Source organism: Monodon monoceros, unplaced genomic scaffold, assembly GCF_005190385.1.
Source record: "Monodon monoceros isolate NGI ecotype Baffin Bay Population unplaced genomic scaffold, NGI_Narwhal_1 Super_Scaffold_16, whole genome shotgun sequence".
Classification (NCBI taxonomy): Eukaryota; Metazoa; Chordata; class Mammalia; order Artiodactyla; family Monodontidae; genus Monodon; species Monodon monoceros.
This window is the reverse complement of record NW_021703772.1, coordinates 10,167,692-10,186,068: the sequence shown is the minus strand read 5'-3', so window position 1 is coordinate 10,186,068 and position 18,377 is coordinate 10,167,692. Positions and strand designations below refer to the sequence as shown.

Below are 18,377 nucleotides of genomic sequence, written 5' to 3'. Positions count from 1 at the left end.
TAAACACAAAATATAAGTATAGAAAATAGATACATATGATGCTAATTTTAAATGTATTTAAATTCAAATCAGGAGGTCTTATTAGATAAGTGGGGTTGCTGGAATCCACTTCTAAGACTGGCCATTTCACAAGTGCGTGAAATGGTAGGAGTTGAGGAAGTTGAGGATTTCCTGCTACGCCTTCAGTTCAGAAACTCTCCTCTCTGTCCCATAAAACTGTAAATCAACCACATCCTTTCTGAGAGCTAAGGGGCTACGACTGGCACGCCTAAACACAGGAATCTCAAAGAGAGTAAAATAAAAATGGTCACGGTTTATGAATCATTAACTCCTTCTTAGAGACTAGTTTGTTTGATGGTTTCTGCCCTCACAGTTGGGAAGAAGACAGCAAGGGCCTTAGATGCCAGGCCAAGTGCCTCACTCAGGAGGAGGTGAGATTTGCGAACCGGAGCATCACTTGGAGAGCAGGCCCAGGTGAGATGCTGGTGGGGCCCACGGGGAAGGGTGAAGGCACGGGGCAGCTGGACAGCTACCAAGCTGCAGAATGAAGGCAAAGGCACCCTCAGCATAAACGATAAGGGAATGGAAAGGGAGGGGATTGGAAAGAAACATCACATGCTTAACTAGCCCTATTCACCAGCAACTCCCAAAGCCTGCCTGGTGGCCAAAAGGAGCATCCCCTCTGGAGACCATCCCTCAAGACCTAGCTTAGGACCCTGGCTCAGCCCAGCGATGCTGAGAGGGTGTAGAGGAAGACAACCAGGTAAATCCAGAGTAAAGGCAGACAGACCCAGACCCAAACAGGAGTCCTATGTAAATAACTTCTAATTTTCCTGCTTTTCCGTCTTATCTCTCTCCCCGCACATCTTCCCTTGGTATTTCTCTTAGATGTTATTTCCCCTCTTAGAAATGACCACTAATCACAAACTTTATAAAAAGTTTTAAATAAAAGATAAATGCTGTAAGATGTCCCAAACCTCCGGTTACGTGTCAGTGTATTTGTTACAGCATTGCTGCTATCTTGCTTTAAAACTGTAAGCACCATGTAGCTGGGGACCATCTCTGTGGAATGGATGTTGTAGAGGGTCCACATGGCTGTACAGGAGCTCACTGGACATTTCATGGTTTGTTCCATATATATTTGTTACAAGGCATGTGACTTCTCATCGTAGACTGTCCTTTCTTTTTTGAAGAAAACCAAATTTGAGAATCCAAGCAGTACATCTGGGATGAAATTATGATGCTGTGAGTACACTCTCCTGATCCTTCTGGCTTTTAGAAGCAAAGGTAAGATTCTAATTCAGTTAAACAAGGTAAATCCTTGACTCTTGGACTTTTAGGTAAGAGGATGCCTGATATATAATGACCCAGGTTAAGGCCTATGAAAGAGGCAGAAACTGAAACCTGCAGAAGAGAAACTTGCTTAAATGCACATGACACAAACAGTCAACCAGTTTTAAGAGCTGTCTTTGGTCACTGAGAAGCAGTGGACTCTAGTGGGAATGAGCACAGGCTGTGGAGCCAGAGTGATGAAATTCAAATCCAGGCTCTGCCAGCCAGTGACTCACTGGGGACCCTGGGACAGGCTGAGCCTCCCTGTGCCTCAAGTAGCTCATCTGTGAAATGGGGCTACAGATGGCAATTGATCCGTTGAGGCGTCCTGAGGACTAAATGGCTCAGTACCATGAACAGTACATAGGCAAATGCTTACTTATTGTACTAATAAACGTTAGCTTTTTACTAGCATCTATTTCTGTAGTATTAGTATTTTATTATGATTTTTATCATCATCAGATCACCATTTCATGAAGGCTCTGAGGCCTCTGGTGAGTAGGCCCGGAAGTGACTCAATCCAAAAAAGGACAAGCACTTCCTGTAGGACACGACACTGTACACCATGCTGTCTGAAGGGTGCACATCTGATGCGAAAATGATAGAGCCCAACCTTTGCTTAGATGTCAGCTTCCTGGTCAGCTGTGTGGCAAACCCAGTCTAACCGCCCCTCCCAGTGCCAGCTGACCACACACACCATTTCCCCACATCTCCCACTTCCCTACTGTGTCTCCATTTACGTCACTTATGTTGGTCTGTCCACACCCTCCTCTCTGGTTCAGGTCCTCAACCTCAAAGCACGTCCAGGCGCCACTTTCATGTAAATTACACATGAAATCTAAAGTGCAGGCTCTTGTTCCCACCAGTAAGCTGAGTGCCTGAATCAAAATCTTTGGAAAGCAGGTCCAGAAATCTGCCCTCCAGGGGTTTCTGTTACACCTACCAGTACCGGAAGCACTCTCAATTTACCTGGGCACTCACCTCACGCCTCCTACTTGACTATTAAGTGCTTTACTCACAACACCTACTTTGATTCCTTTCACCGCAATTCTATGTACACGGTAGGTTTTCAATGACCATTAATTTACTAAATGTTTGCTGACAAGCCAAAGCCACCTTAGGATCTCATCATGTTAGGCAGGGGAAGACGGGCAAGATAAGCCATCGTCTCTGCTGCAAATTCAGACACAGCCTCTGATACTCTGAACAGCCCCAACAAGCGTCCTAATGGTATGCGGTGGATTGTACAGTTAAATAACTCCACTCCAAAAGAAAAAAAAAAAAAAAGAAAGTGGCAGCAGTAGAGGAGAATGCACAAAGACCCAGCTGCCTGCAACATGAATAGCCTGGCGGGGCCATCCCACCAGAACCCACGGAGAATACAGATCAGAGGGAAACGGGAAATCTGAGAAGAGCCAGGGCCTCGACCTCGCCAACCATAATCCATTTTCACCTCCCCTTTCCTTTGCTTCCCCTCGCCTCTGTCCCTCCCCAAACCTAAAGTTATTCAGCACAACTTGAGAGCTGTAAGGCAAAAAGAACCGGCACTGTGTGGAAACGAAGGGTCCCGATGCTGGCTCTGCAGCTGGGCCCCGGCTACATTGTGCTCATTATTCCTGGCAGGCCTGGGCCCAGGAGGGAGATCCTTCTGCAGCTGGCATTTGGTGAGCTAAATTACTCGCAAGAATCAGAGAGGAAACACTGCACTTTGTTCCTGGAGATGATCTGGGAAAAAAAAAAAAAAAATGGCGGAGGCCTGAAGATTTTAAACAGAAATTTCAAGGCTCAAAAATCTACCTTTGTTTTGTTGTTTTGAAACCAAGGAATATGACTCTGAACACAAAGGTGACATTGGCCCTGAGAATGAAAGGCTGTAACTCCAGGACGTTTGCAATTAAAATGTAAATATGTAAAGTGGATTATTGTATGCAATTTGAAGAATGATACCTTAGAGGTTTTCTTCCTTGAAACAGAATCAGAAAGCTGGAAAGTACCTCAGGAAGTGTTGGCCCAGATCCCTGACTCCAGGATTATCATTATCTACACCTGGAATCTCCTCTTCAAGATTTCTAGGGCTGAAGAGGTCATAAATTTTTTATAGCTCAGTGGAAGTGGTTTTCACGTTGAACACAGAAGTTCTTCCCTGTATCCAGCTGAAATCATTGCTGATTTCCCTTTGTCTAAGTAGCCCCACAGACTGATGCCAGGGCAACCCTCACTCTCTTTGGCATGCTCTTCTGAATTCCTTCTATTTCTTTTTCAGCATCCCTCTAGAAGTAAAATAAATAAACCTGACCTAAAGCAGTACACAGAAAAAAATAAGTCCGGGAATCTTGAACCCTATATTCCTTGTCAGAAATATTATAGCTTTTATTCTCCTAGCAAATATTTCTCTCTCTCTCTCTCTCTCTCTCTCTCACACACACATACACACACACACACACACACACACACACACACACACACACACATATCTCTTTTGTATCTGGATTGCATTGCTAGGTCTTTTTATTTTGTAATTGCATTTTCCCTCACATTTAAACACACTCTCTAGACTTTATCAAACTTCTCCTTATACTGGTCCCTAATTGACTTCATCTTGCTTTTGAGGGACCATTTTTCCCAACAGGAACAGAATTCAAAATGACTTTAGGCAATCTCTAAAGGAAATATAAGCCAATTTGATTCCTTATCACTTTCAAATTTAATGAGTAGTTTTGTAAATTCCTTTATATCACCAGTTCACCAAAAGCATTGCATACAATGGGACTGAATTCTGTGGGTCCACTCTCTCCCACTGAAGCAGAGCCACTGGCCACTTCTTTCTGGGAGCTGGAAGTTCACCTTAGCAGAATTATCATTTAAAAACACTTTTTCAAATGGAGTCATATAACTCACTTGCCTAAATCCCTCTGATACTTCTCCATAGTACTTAGAGCAAAATCTAAACTCCTTGCCATGACATCAAGGCTCCCTACAGCAGGACGCGCACCAGACTCCACTACAAACCATAACATTCTCACCTTCCCAGGTTCACTGGCCCATTGCTTTCCATCTAAAATGCACGAGACCATTAGCCCTCCTGATCCTTCTGCCTGACAGATTCTTCTCCAAATTCTTCACACACTGGCTTTCTCACCAGCCAATGTTTGTTCATCTGTGCTTATTCCTCCCTCCGCCTCCAACTAACAGTTAAGCCCCATAAAGATGCCCGGTGGGGTCTTGCTCTCAGTGCCTCCAGTGCTGGGCAGACACTGAGCACCCAGAGCATTTGTGGGATGAACGGACGTGTGTGAGGTTTTGTGCACACACTCAAGATTGCTGCAGGCTCCAATCTGACCACAGCTATGCAAGAACTGGGGAGGGGATGGACTACTGCAGCAGGAAAGATCAATGGATCTTTGCTTCCCTAACCTGGAGAGCAATAAGGAAAGGAGCATAGCTACAGGTTATAAAAGAAATCCACAAGCAAACATGCATTTTCCTGCCCGTTAATTTAATTTCACTACTCAAAACAAATTTCTGATGACAAAATATGCACAAGACATATTTTCTTTGTTACCTCTAAACCGATGACTATATTCATCAACATATGCCAAAAAGAATATTGTGTGAGAAAGAAGCCAAAAGCTTACCAAAATTATGCATTACATTTCTGGTTTTCTTTCCATGTCAGCATTATGGCTTACAGAAATGAGAAACGTTTTTTAAACGTATTCTGAGGCATGAATATTGGCATACATTTTGAGAGCTGAAGAAAAACAAAAACGTCAAAATTACCCCCAAAGGATTTGGAAGTACAACCATTGAGAAACTTGTTTTGTTTTTTGATCTTTAAGATATATTTTATTCAGACTGCAACTACAAAGGGAGGGATTATCATTAAGGACAGGACTTTTCTTGTCAGGCGCAAAGTTCCATAGGGCTACAGAAAATATGGTGAGAGTTGAGAGCGGTGAGCTCTTTGTGGTGAAGCTCTCCAGGGAGCAGGAGACCAGCCAGCTACTCAGAAGGCTGCTGATCAGGGTTCTGAAGACCCTTGGGCATCACAGCGGTCGACAAAAGGATGCACGCAGGGAGATGAGAAAATGGAGGCCAAGGGAGTGAGTTATCTGTCCAAGGTGACACAAAGTACAATTGGCTGAGTCAGGATTTGATCCCAGAGCCTGTGTTCTTCATCACTATGCTGAATTTCTTCCGATAAGGCTCTTGTTAACACAGACTATGTGGGATACATACAGGAGCATGTTGCTGGCAATTAACACGGACCTGCTGGACTGTCAGATAAAACAGACCTTCAAATGGTGGAAGAGTAAGACGCGGAGATCACCTTCCTCCCCACAAATACATCGAAAATACATCTACATGTGGAACAACTCCCACAGAACACCTACTGAATGCTGGCAGAAGACCTCAGACTTCCCAAAAGAGGAGGGGTGAAAACCAAAGCTGAACCCCAGGAGCTGTGCGAACAAAGAGGAGAAAGGGTAATTTCTCCATGTGGCATCAAGGAGCAGGGATTAAAAGCCCAGAGTCAACTTGAGGTACCCTGCATCTGTGGAATACCTGAATAGACAACAAATCAACCCAAAATTGAGGCAGTGGGCTTTGGGAGCAACTGTAGACTTGAGGATTCCTGTCGGCAACTGACTTGTTTTCTGATTTTTATGTTTATCTTAGTATAGATTTTAGCACTTGTTATCATTGGTAGATTTATTTATTGGTTTGGTTGCTCTCTGCTTTTTCTTTAATTACTTTCTTATTTTTTATTTTAACTATTTTTTAATTTTTCAATTGGATTATTTTAATTTATTCTATTTTATATTATTTATTTATTGTTTTTGATTTTTTTCTTTCTTTTTTTCTCCCTTTTCTTCTGAGCCATGTGGCTGACAAGGTCCTGGTGCTCTGGCTTGATGTCAGGCCTGAGCCTCTGAGGTGGGAGAGCCAAGTTCAAGACACTGGACCACCAGAGACCTCCCAGCCGCATGTAGTATCAATTGGCGAGAGCTCTCTCAGAGATCTGCGTCTCAATGCTAAGACCCAGCTCCATTCAATGACCAGCAAGCTCCAGTGCTGGATACCCCATACCAAACAACTAGCAAGACAGGAACACAATCCCACCCATTAGCAGAGAGGATGCCTACAATCATAGTAAGTTCACAGACACCTCAAAACACACCACCGAACGTGCTCCTGCCCACCAGAAAGACAAAATCCATCCTCATCCACCAGAACACAGGCCCCATTTCCCTCCACCAGGAAGCCTAAAAAGCCGAATGAACCAACCTTACCCACTGGGGGCAGACACCAAAAACAACAAGAACTACGAACCTGCAGCCTGCAAAAAGGAGACCCCAAACACAGTAAGTTAAGCAAAATGAGAGGACAGATAAATAAGCATCAGATGAAGAAGCAAAGTAAAAACCCACCAGACCTAACGAATGAAAGGAAACAAGAAAAAGAGTTCAGAGTAATGATAGTAAAGATGATCCAAAATCTTGGAAACAGAATGGAGAAAATACAAGAAACATTTAAAAAGTACCTAGAAGAACTAAAGACCAAACAAACAACGATGAACAACACAATAGATGAAAGTAAAAATTCTCTAGAAGGAATCAATAGCAGAATAACTGAGGCAGAAGAACAGATAAGTGACCTTGAAGATAAAATAGTGGAAATAACTACCACAGAGCAGAATAAAGAAAAAAGAATGAAAAGAATTGAGGACAGTCTCAGAGACCTCTGAGACAACATTAAACGCACCAATATTCAAATTCTAGGGGTCACAGAAGAAGAAGAGACAAAGAAAGGGTCTGAGAAAATATTTGAAGAGATTATCGTTGAAAACTTCCCTAATACGGGAAAGGAAACAGTCAGTCAAGTCCAGGAAGCACAGAGTCCCATACAGGATAAACCCAAGGAGAAACATGCCAAGAGACATATTAATCACACTATCAAAAATTAAATACAAAGAAAAAATATTAAAAGCAGAATGGGAAAAGCAACAAATAACATACAAGGCAATCCCCATAAAGTTAACAGCTGATCTTTCAGCAGAAACTCTGCAAGCCAGAAGGGAGTGGCAGGACATACATAAAGTGATGAAAGGGAAAAACACACAATCAATATTACTATATCCAGCAAGGATCTCATTCAGATTCGACGGAGAAATTAAAATCTTTACGGACCAGGAAACCTAAGAGAATTCAGCACCACCAAATCAGCTTTACAGAAATGCTAAAGGAACTTCTCTAGGCACGAAACAAAAGAGAGGGACAAAACTACAATAACAAACCCCAAACAATTAAGAAAATGATAATAGGAACATACATATTGATAATTACCTTAAATGTAAATGGATTAAATGCTCCAACCAAAAGACACAGACTAGCTGAATGAATACAAAAACAAGACCCGTATATATGCTGTCTACAAGACAGCCACTTGAGACCTAGGGACACATACAGACTGAAAGTGAGGGGATGGAAAAAGATATTCCATACAAATGGAAATCAAAAGAAAGCTGGAGTAGCAACTCTAATATCAGACAAAAGAGACTTTAAAATAAAGACTATTACCAGAGACAAAGAAGGACACTACAAAATGATCAAGGGATAATCCAAGAAGAAGGTATAACAATTGCAAATATTTATGCACCCAACAAAGGAGCACCTAAATACATAAGGCAAATGCTAACAGCCAAAAAAAGGGATATCGACAGTAACACAATAGTAGTACGAGACGTTAACACCCCACTTTCACCAATGGATAGGTCATCCAGAATGAAAATAAATAAGGAAACACAAGCTTCAAATGATACATTAAACAAGATGGACTTAATTGATATTTATAGGACATTCCATCCAAAAACAACAGAATGCAATTTCTTCTCAAGTGCTCATGGAACATTCTCCAGGAGAGATCACACCTTGGGTCACAAATCAAGCCTTGGTAAATTTAAGAAAACTGAAATTGTATCAAGTATTTTTTCTGACCAAAACACTATAAGACTAGATATCAATTACAGGAAAATAAACTGTAAAAAATACAAACAGATGGAGGCTAAACAATATATTACTAAATAACAAAGAGATCACTGAAGAAATCAAAGAGGAAATCAGAAAATACTTAAAAGAAAATGACAATGAAAACACGATGACCCAAAACCTATGGGATGCAGGAAAAGCAGTTCTAAAAGGGAAGTTTATAGCAGTACAATCGTACCTCAAGAAACCAGAAAAATCTCAAATAAACAACCTAATCTTACACCTAAAGCAATTAGAGAAAGAAGAACAAAAAATACCCAAAGTTAGCAGAGGGAAAGAAATCATAAAACTCAGATCAGAAAGAAATAAAAAAGAAATGAAGGACACAATAGCAAACATCAATAAAACCAAAAGCTGGTTCTTTGAGAAGATAAACAAAATTGATAAACCATTAGCCAAACTCAGCAAGAAAAAAGGGAAAAGACTCAAATCAACAGAATTAGAAATAAAAAAGGAGAAGTAACAAATGACACTGCAGAAATACAAAGAATCATGAGACATTACTAAAAGCAACTCTATGCCAATTAAATGGACAGCCTGGAAGAAATGGACAAATTATTAGAAAAGCACAAACTTCTGAGACTGAACCAGGAAGAAATAGAAAATAAAAACAGACCAATCATAAGCACTGAAATTGAGAATGTGATTAAAAATCTTCCAACAAACAAAAGCCCAGGACCAGATGGCTTCACGGACAAATTTTATCAAACATTTAGAGAAGAACTAACACCTATCCTTCTCAAACTCTTCCAAATATAGCAGACAGAGGAACACTACCAAACTCATTCTACGAGACCACCATCACCCTGATAACAAAACCAGATGAAGATCTCACACAAAAAGAAGACTACAGACCAATAACACTGATGAACATAGATTCAAAATCCTCAGAAAACTACTAGCAAACAGAATCCAACAGCACATGAAAAGGATCATACACCATGATCAAGTGGGGTTTATTCCAGGAATGCAAGGATTCTTCAATATATGCAAATCAATCAATGTGATAAACCATGTTAAAAAACTGAAGGATAAAAGCCATATGATATGCAGAAAAAGCTTTCGACAAAATTCAACACCGATTTATCATAAAAACTCTCCAGAAAGTAGGCATAAAGGAAACTTACCTCAACGTAATAAAGGCCATATATGACAAACCACAGCCAACATTGTACTCAGTGGTGAAAAACTGAAACCATTTCCACTAAAATCAGGAACAAGACAAGAATGCCCACCCTCACCACTATTATTCAACATAGTTTTGGAAGTTTTAGCCACAGCAATCAGAGAAGAAAAAGAAATAAAAGGAACCCAATTTGGAGAAGAAAAAGTAAAGCTGTCACTGTTTGCAGATGACATGATACTATACATAGAGCATCCTAAACATGCTAGCAGAAAACTACTAGAGCTAATCAATAAATTTGGTAAAGTAGCAGGACACAAAATTAATGCACAGAAATCTTCTGCATTCCTATACACTAATGATGAAAAATCTGAAAAAGAAATTAAGGAAATACTCCCAACAAAAAAATAAAATACCTAAGAATAAACCCACATAATGAGACAAAAGACCTGTATGCAGAAAACAATAAGACACTGATGAAAGAAATTAAAGATGATACAAATAGATGGAGAGACATACCATGTTTTTGGATTGGAAGCATCAACATTGTGAAAATGACTATACTACCCAAAGCAATCTACAGATTCAATGCAATCCCTGTCAAACTATCAATGGCATTTTTCACAGAACTAGAACAAAAAGTGTCACAATATGTATGGAACCACAAAAGACCCTGGATAGCCAAAGCCCTGAGAAAGAAAAACGGAGCTGGAGGAATCAGGCTCCCTGACTTCAGACTATGCTACAAAGCTACAGTAATCAAGACAGTATGGCACTGGCACAAAAGCAGAAATATAGATCAACGGAACAGGATAGAAAGCCCAGAGATAAACCCATGCACATATGGTCACCTTACATTTGATGAAGGAGGCAAGAATATACAGTTGAGAAGAGACAGCCTTTTCAATAAGTGGTGCTAGGAAAACTGGACAGCTACGTGTAAAAGAGTGAAATTAGAACACTCCCTAACACCATACACAAAAATAAACTCAAAATGGATTAAAGACCTAAATGTTAGGCCAGACACTATAAAACTCTTAGAGGAAAACACAGGAAGAACAGTCTTTGACATAAATCACAGCAAGATCTTTTTTGACCCACCTCCTAGAAAAATGGAAATAAAAACAAAAATATACAAATGGGACCAAATGAAACTTAAGTGCTTTTGCACAGCAAAGAAAACCATAAACAAGACGAAAAGACAACCCTCAGAATGGGAGAAAATATTTGCAAATGAAGCAACTGACAAAGGATTAATCTCCAAAATATACAAGCAGCTCATGCAGCTCAATATGTAAAAAACAAACAAGATATACAGATCGCCAACAAACACATGAAAGGATGCTCAACATCACTAATCATTAGAGAAATGCAAATCAAAGCTACAATGCAGTATCCCCTCACACCAGTCAGAATGGCCATCATCAAAAAATCTACAAACAACAAATGCTGGAGAGGGTGTGGAGAAAAGGGAACCCTCTTGCACTGTTGGTGGGAATGTAAATTGATACAGCCAGTATGGAGTACAGTATGGAGGTTCCTTGAAAAACTAAAAATAGGACTACCATATGACCCAGCAATCCCACTCCTGGGCATATACCCTGAGAAAACCATAATTCAAAAAGAGTCATGTACCACAATGTTCATTGCAGCTCTATTTACAATAGCAGGACATGGAAGAAACCTAAGTGTCCATCGACAGATGAATGGGTAAAGAAGATGTGACATATATATACAATGGAATATTACTCAGCCATAAAAAGAAATGAAACTGAGTTATTTGTAGTGAGGTGGATGGACCTAGAATCTGTCATACAGAGTGAGAAAGAGAAAAACACATACCATATGCAAACACATATATATATGGAATCTAAAAAAAATAATGGTTCTGATGAATGATTCTGGAATAAAGACGCAGACGTAGAGAATGAATTTGAGTACATGGGGAGAGGAAAGGGTAAGCTGGGACGAAGTGAGAGAGTGGCACGGACATAGATATACTACCAAATGTAAAATAGATAGCTAGTGGGAAGCAGCTGCATCCTACAGGGAGATCAGCTCGGTGCTTTGTGACCACCTAGAGGGGTTGTGTAGGGAGTGTGGGAAGGAGACGCAAGAGGGAGGCGATGTCAGTATATATGTATACATATAGCTGACTCACTCTGTTATGCACCAGAAACTAACACAACATTGTAAAGCAATTATACTCCAATAAAGATGTTTAAAAAAAAAAAAAGAAAATATGGCAAGAAAACTACTTCATTCACACATACCAAACTTATACCTTTATGTGAGCCCCAAAATGATGAAGAGTGCTATATCATCAAGAAAAATAGAGCAGGGTATGGATTCAGACTACCGTCACTCAATGAGCTTATTCTGTTAGTCGTTTGATATTTTCATTCCTAAAAAAGTTATCACTTTGAACAAGAGCCTTAAGGGTACACATCCTTTTGTCTGCCCCACCAAGAGGTTCCCTGATGGCCATTTGCCTCATACCTTGCAGCCACTGTGAGTTCTGGTCTTCATCAGGGGCGTGGTGGTGCACAGCTCAATGGCCTCAGGCTCATGGAAAATGACTGCTGGCAGAGGTTCCTTTTTCAGTGTTAGGACATTCAACTTAGACTTCAGCATGGTCTGAAAGTGCTGGAAAGCAGAAAAAAAAACCAAACAGAGTTAACTCATTTGGAATTATACAGGGTGCAACTGTACAGCAAACCCAGTAGCAAAATCTTTGTTTTATGAATTCTGTTTTACTAGAGCAGGCCAAAAGGTATCAAGTGAAATAGAAGGAAAAAACTGTCAGGATACCACCAAAATGAAACTGTGAGAGACAGCCAACCCCTACACACATGCCATGAAAACATGGGGCAGTGGTGAGTCACCAGGACCTTGCTCTGAGAGGTTCTTCCAAAGCGATACGTATAGATGAGATTCTAGACATGTAATCCATGCTGAATTCAGCAAAATAAGTGAAGACATTGGGAAGGGGATGTTACAGGAGATACTTTGGGGAAAGTCTAGAGGTAATGAAAAAGGAGAAGAGCTGATGAAAAACACACACACAGGACTTCTGTTTTCTGCCTTCTCTACTTCTGCCATGCATTGGCTGTAGAACTTTAGAAAATTCGCTGTTTCTCAATGGACAATTTTATCTGCTGCCCCAGGCCAGGACTCTAAGTAAATATTCATTCTATATGCAACTCCTGTTGGCACTAGTTTTGAAATATGCCCAGAGTCCAGCCATGTTTAATCACCACTATCTATCTATATACCCAATCCAGGCACCATCATTGTCTGGTCTATTATAGCAGCTCCCAAACTAATCCTGCCATTTCCAACCTTGCCACACAGCAGCCAAAGGGGATCCTTCTAAAATCCCACCATGGCTGTCACGCTTCTGCCAAAAGTCTCCCAAGTCTTCCCCACTCCTCACTGAAAAATTCTAAGTCCTTACTTTGGCCTTCAAGCCCATGAATGATTCAGGGACCCAAAGTGGCTCTAATCTCATTTTCCATCCATTATCCTCCCATTTACTTGGGTCCAATAAATGATGAATGATAAATTCATGTCAATAATCTAAAATTTAAAAAATTTTTTAAACTTAGAACAGGATTAAACAGCAAATTAAAAAAAAAAAAAGGAAGGAAAACCACCATGATTCCAGAGAGACATTCATGGAAGAAAAGAAAAAGCTTTATTGTCAGTACTTTTAATGGCACTTTTTTCTACTTTTTGAATGGAGGACATTGATTTTCATTTTATATTGGGCCCCACAAATTATGTAGCTAAGTTTGGTGCACATAAATACTCAGTAGAAGCTGTTTGAATCAATGAAGTCTCCCAAGTACCTAAAACATCACCTGAAACCTCACAGATGTCCAAGGAGTATTTGTGGAAGGTAATGCAGGTAATAAAATGAAAGAAAAATACACAGCACAAATGTAAAAATAATGATCTATAAACCAGGGTTCATGAAGTATACCTGCTCACTACTTCATCCAACTTGATCTTTCTGGACCTGCTACGGTTTGTGAAACACAGTACTGAAAGAAGTGAATGATGACATATATACACAAGTACATTCACCTAAATATAAATCACCAAAAACAGTTCCCATACAATTCAATATAAAGGCAGTAGAGGTTTTGAAATCTGTATCAGGATTTCAAGGCCTGCATTTCACAAGTCCACACAGAATCTACTAGAACTCCAACTGACCACTTTGATGATCAGTTTTACATGTTAACTTGGCTAGGCTACCATGCTCAGATATTCAATCAAATACTAATCTAGGTACTGCCATGAAGGTACTTTGTGAATGTGGTTAAAGTCCATAATCAGTTGAATGGAAGTAAGGGAGATTATTTTAGATAATCTGGGTGGGCCTGATTAAATCAATTTACAGGCTTTAATAGGTGAGCTGAGGCTTCCCTGAAGAAGAAATTCCACCTGTGAATAGCTATTTCAGTCTATGTCAGAGTTCCAGCCCACCCTTCCTGACAGTCTGCCCTAAGGATTTCAAACTTGCTTAGCTAGCCCCTACAATCACATAAGCCAACTCCTTGAATAAACCTCTTAATATATATCTCCTAGTACTTCTGTCTTTCTGACTTAACCCTAACTGATAAAGCCACGTTTTAGAATACAAAGTTGCCAGCTCTGATATTTTTTAAATGGGAGAGAGACTTGCACTTAGGTCCCCCAAGGAGTAGTGATTTGCAGTTTTTTAAATGTAAGGAAATCTTCATATTAATTGCATAAATGCAAGTCTTCATATTAATCTGGAAGTTTCTATCTTTGCTCTTAATTGATTCCAGTCCAAGAGGGTGCAGGTTTAGGGTTGCAAAGTGGTCTGGGAAGAGCAACAGAGATCCCTGGGAGGGACAGCTGAAGTTAGTTTGCCTCTGTGAGCAACTATCTGGAGCTATGGGATGAAGATGATGAAGGGAGAGGGGCTCAGAAGACAAAGTAATGAGCAAGTGGGAACACTCTCCCTCGGCTGCCGTTTTGCTGGCGCTCTACGAGGGGTACATGAAATTGAAGCTCAACTCAGCCTGACTCGTGCCACACAGGAAGGTCCCAAAGATGGCACTAGAAGTGGCCCTGTTCTCATGCGGGTTGGACAATCAAGCTGCCCAGAAGTTCTGACACTGTCTTCCTGTCCCCACTGTAATTCCTGTCAGAGCCAAATGGTTCAATTACCAGGCACACAGAGAGACTGGAAGTTACAGATGGGCACATGTAAGGCCCCCTTGCCTGGGAGCTAAGTAAAAGAAATAAGCTTAGGGATAGGAAAATAAGGGAGCTCAAATTCCAACTTCAACACAATGTGTGGTGTAACCTCAACTACATAATTCTACAGAGTTTGGGCATCTCCAGCCAGGTAGATAGCTGCCCTGTAATCACTCACCAATCCAACCATCCACCTTTACTCAACAAGCCCACTCAGCCAGCACTGTGAGAAGCACAGCTGGAACAGAAATAAAATGGGAACCTCTGCTTGAAAGATTTCTCACAATCAATAGAGACTGTGAAATCAAATGACAACAATCCTACATGAGAAGTTCCTTACAAGAGCTAAAGAAAAAGGCTAAGACAACATTTGAAAGTGAAATAGAGAAAGTTTTTTTTTAATGTCTTTAAAACATTAAAGAAAAAAAGTGTTTCTTTTTCTTTAATGGCATTGTCCTTTTTGTCCACTGTGAAAGGATGAAAGTAAAGAAGGAAATAAAATGTAGATTATGTGCTGAATCATTGAGTCTACAACAATACATAGTTCTACAGAAAATTAACATTTTTATGTAACTCTGAGTCTGTTTTGTAAACCTTCAGTGGTCGAAGCGTAACAGCTAAAGCTGCTTATCAGAGCACCCTTCTGCCCCCCCCTTAGGGAAACTCCTCCTCTACCATATGCTGCTTTGTGAAATGGGGCTGTCATTCATAATTCCCCACCTCCTAACATTGGGAAAGGATACGTGACACAGGCTGACCATCTGAGTAACCCCATGTACCTGGCCAAAGGAATTGGTTCAGATGAAACTCAAGATTGGCTGAACAGAAATGTAGGTTTTTTGCTAAAAGGGGGTAAAGAGTTCAGAGCTGCTGCTGACCTTCTCTTCCCACGAGGTCCGTCGGTGAATGGTAAGACCACACAGAGACAACAGGAGAGCTTAGAAATGGAAAGTCACAGACGACAAAGCTGAGCCCCTGGATCCAGCTGCATCTGACTCAGATCTATCCACAGACTTACTGACAGAATGAACCAATACAGTGGCTTTTATGCTTAAGTGAGCTTGAGTTAGTTGTCTGATCCAAAAAATTCAGAGTCTCACCAATACAAAACTACTTTTTAATAAAAAATCATCTGTAAAAATAAAACGGAGATAAAAGTTTTAAAAGGACCTCATAAATGTTAATCTGCATAAATGAATAGCAACATTATCTTTAAAAAAAAATAGTGAATCTTGCACTTAGTTATTGGAATAGGCTGAGCCGTAATGACCAAGCACCAAATAATAATCCAAAGAAAGTATTATAGTCCCTAGGTTATTAATATTTAAGGCAAAGCTCTCTGAGCTACTGCCAAAATAAGAGGAATCCCAAGTCTCAAGAGACAGTCGAATACTGTACCTGCAATAATAACACAATTCTTGCTGAGTAGCCAAGACCCATTTGCTCTAACCGACTCTGTCAGAACTGCATGGCCTTATACTTCCTGGGCCTCAGTTTTCTCATCTGTCAACTTTAAAATGCTTGTTATGACCAGTCAAAAATAATATCACTTGTTCTTTGCATGGACATACAAGTGCAATAAAGATAATGCAACCTCAAATAACATAATCCAGTAGCATCATAAAAAGGCAACACAAGGGCAATCTAATAGAGTAGCTTGGAAAAGCTACAGTCCCCAAATGACGGATGCACAGGGTTCCATAAAGAAAATGTGTTATTCATTCTTAAAGAAGGGACGTGAATAGTGTTGTAGAAAATTAGGGCACTGCCTAGGACAAATTAAACAAAGCTCTGCTTTCTACATTTGGTGCTTTATGTGCGATCCTAAAATAGAGCCTCTAAATCAAGCCCCATTATGCAGATGGGGTAATCGCATGCCCTGTATAATTTTACAGTTGGCGCTTCCTACTCCTATTCAGACATTAATCTCTGACAGTTTAGCAGGCAGAGATTTACATATTTTACCAATTCAAATCCAGTGTATCTCACCTTTGTATTGATTCTGCATCCAAAATACAGAACTTCTTTGGAAGGCAAATCCTGCCTCCTCTTTTTCTAAGATAACTGGAACACTGTCTTCACACAAATTAGAGGGAAGGCATTAAAGGTTTTAATCCCTGGCTCATCTTTGCATTTTGAAGGCTCACTAAAATGGTCAGTTTTAACTTGCAAATTACTGATTCAGTAATGCCCTAATCAAGCTTCAAAAATATTGCAAATGTTCTCAAGAGAACCGCAAGGAACAAGTGGGTGAATGGAATTAATGGAAAAATACTCAGTACCCCAAACAAATGTTAATTTGTACAAGTGTACAAAAATCAGTAGGGCTCTGACTTTCTACGCATAATCATTTTATTACTTTAGGGTTCTGTAAGAATTAGTGGAACTCAGTTGTGGTTTCCTTACATTGTATACCATATACATTGTATACCATTGTATATTGTCTTTTAAAATAACAAGTGTATTCAGGCCCCACATATGAATAAAGAAACAGGTGTGATGACTTTTGTGTCCTTTCATAAATTAGATCTAATAATCTTTTGCTTCTATTTAATGTATATTCTCAGAGTTCTGCTTTTAAATATTTATTCTAGCACCTTTACCAAAAAAATCCCATAAAAATGAGAAAAATATTTTGTTAAATAAACAGCAAATGATTTGTTAGATGATTAGGAATAATTACATGAGTGAATAAAAGAAAATTTTACTTAAATTCAACTTTCATTTAAACACATTTTAGTGCAAAGGTTTTGTTTATTAGTTTTTGTCCTTTTTAAAAGTAAAGCAGGGTTGGATAATCTCTCCAAATCTAGTAGGCATATACAAAATTGCACTCTTTTATTTCAAGAATTAAATTTTTAATGCAATTTGTGTTGATCTGGTATTTCAAGAAAAGAAAGACATACACCAATTTGGCATGAAGCTTCTTGCTGCAAATTATCCTAGTAACTGCCATATTCAAAAAAGTTACAGCTTAAAGGCCTACATCCAGATATTCATAAATTTAAGACTGTCTATATCTATTAAACTGATAGCTATTATTAAACTAACTTAAAATACTCATGTTCACACACCCATATTTATTCATGCAGTTTTAATTATGGAAGATTTCTTTTGAATATCACAGATTCTCTCAAGAGATTATGTGGGAGAAGCATAAAAATAACTCCATGCCCACAGAGTATGCAAAAAGCCCCCAAGGCTTGTGAAAGACTCACTCAGGGAAGTGTGTGCATGTGTGTTTGTGTGTGTGTATCTACTTATTTACTTTTTGTTACTGATCTGAAATACATACATATGCACATACACACACAAAAAAATACCTATGTGCTGTATCCCTAGCTTCAGAGGTTTCTATAATTTTCTAAACTATTTTTGTATATGTTAACAGTTAAACAATTTATTGTTGAACACAGGTTGCAAGCTCACAGCCTGAAGGCATACTTAGCCTGTAAATAAGTTTTATTTGATTCACAGACTGCTTTATGATCAAAATTTGAAGTAGTATTCAAAAACTGAGATACATATGACTAAAATTTGCATTTCTGCTTCTCTTGAAAGATCAGAATGTCTACAAAAGCAACTTGCATTCCCTCAGGGCAACAATGAGCTCCAGCTGGTTGTTGCAAACGCCCTTA

The 18,377-nt window shown here is 39.6% G+C and overlaps 1 protein-coding gene across 2 annotated transcripts in view; it reads right to left on the bottom strand.

The window, feature by feature from the left end:
- PID1 (phosphotyrosine interaction domain containing 1) overlaps positions 1-18,377 on the bottom strand; it is a 255,971-nt gene that overhangs the window by 129,038 nt on the left and 108,556 nt on the right. For both annotated transcript variants that reach the window (XM_029224464.1, XM_029224465.1), the window contains exon 2: positions 12,004-12,150. In XM_029224464.1, coding sequence (XP_029080297.1) covers positions 12,004-12,150 — 147 coding nt within the window. The remainder of the gene's footprint in view (positions 1-12,003; positions 12,151-18,377) is intronic.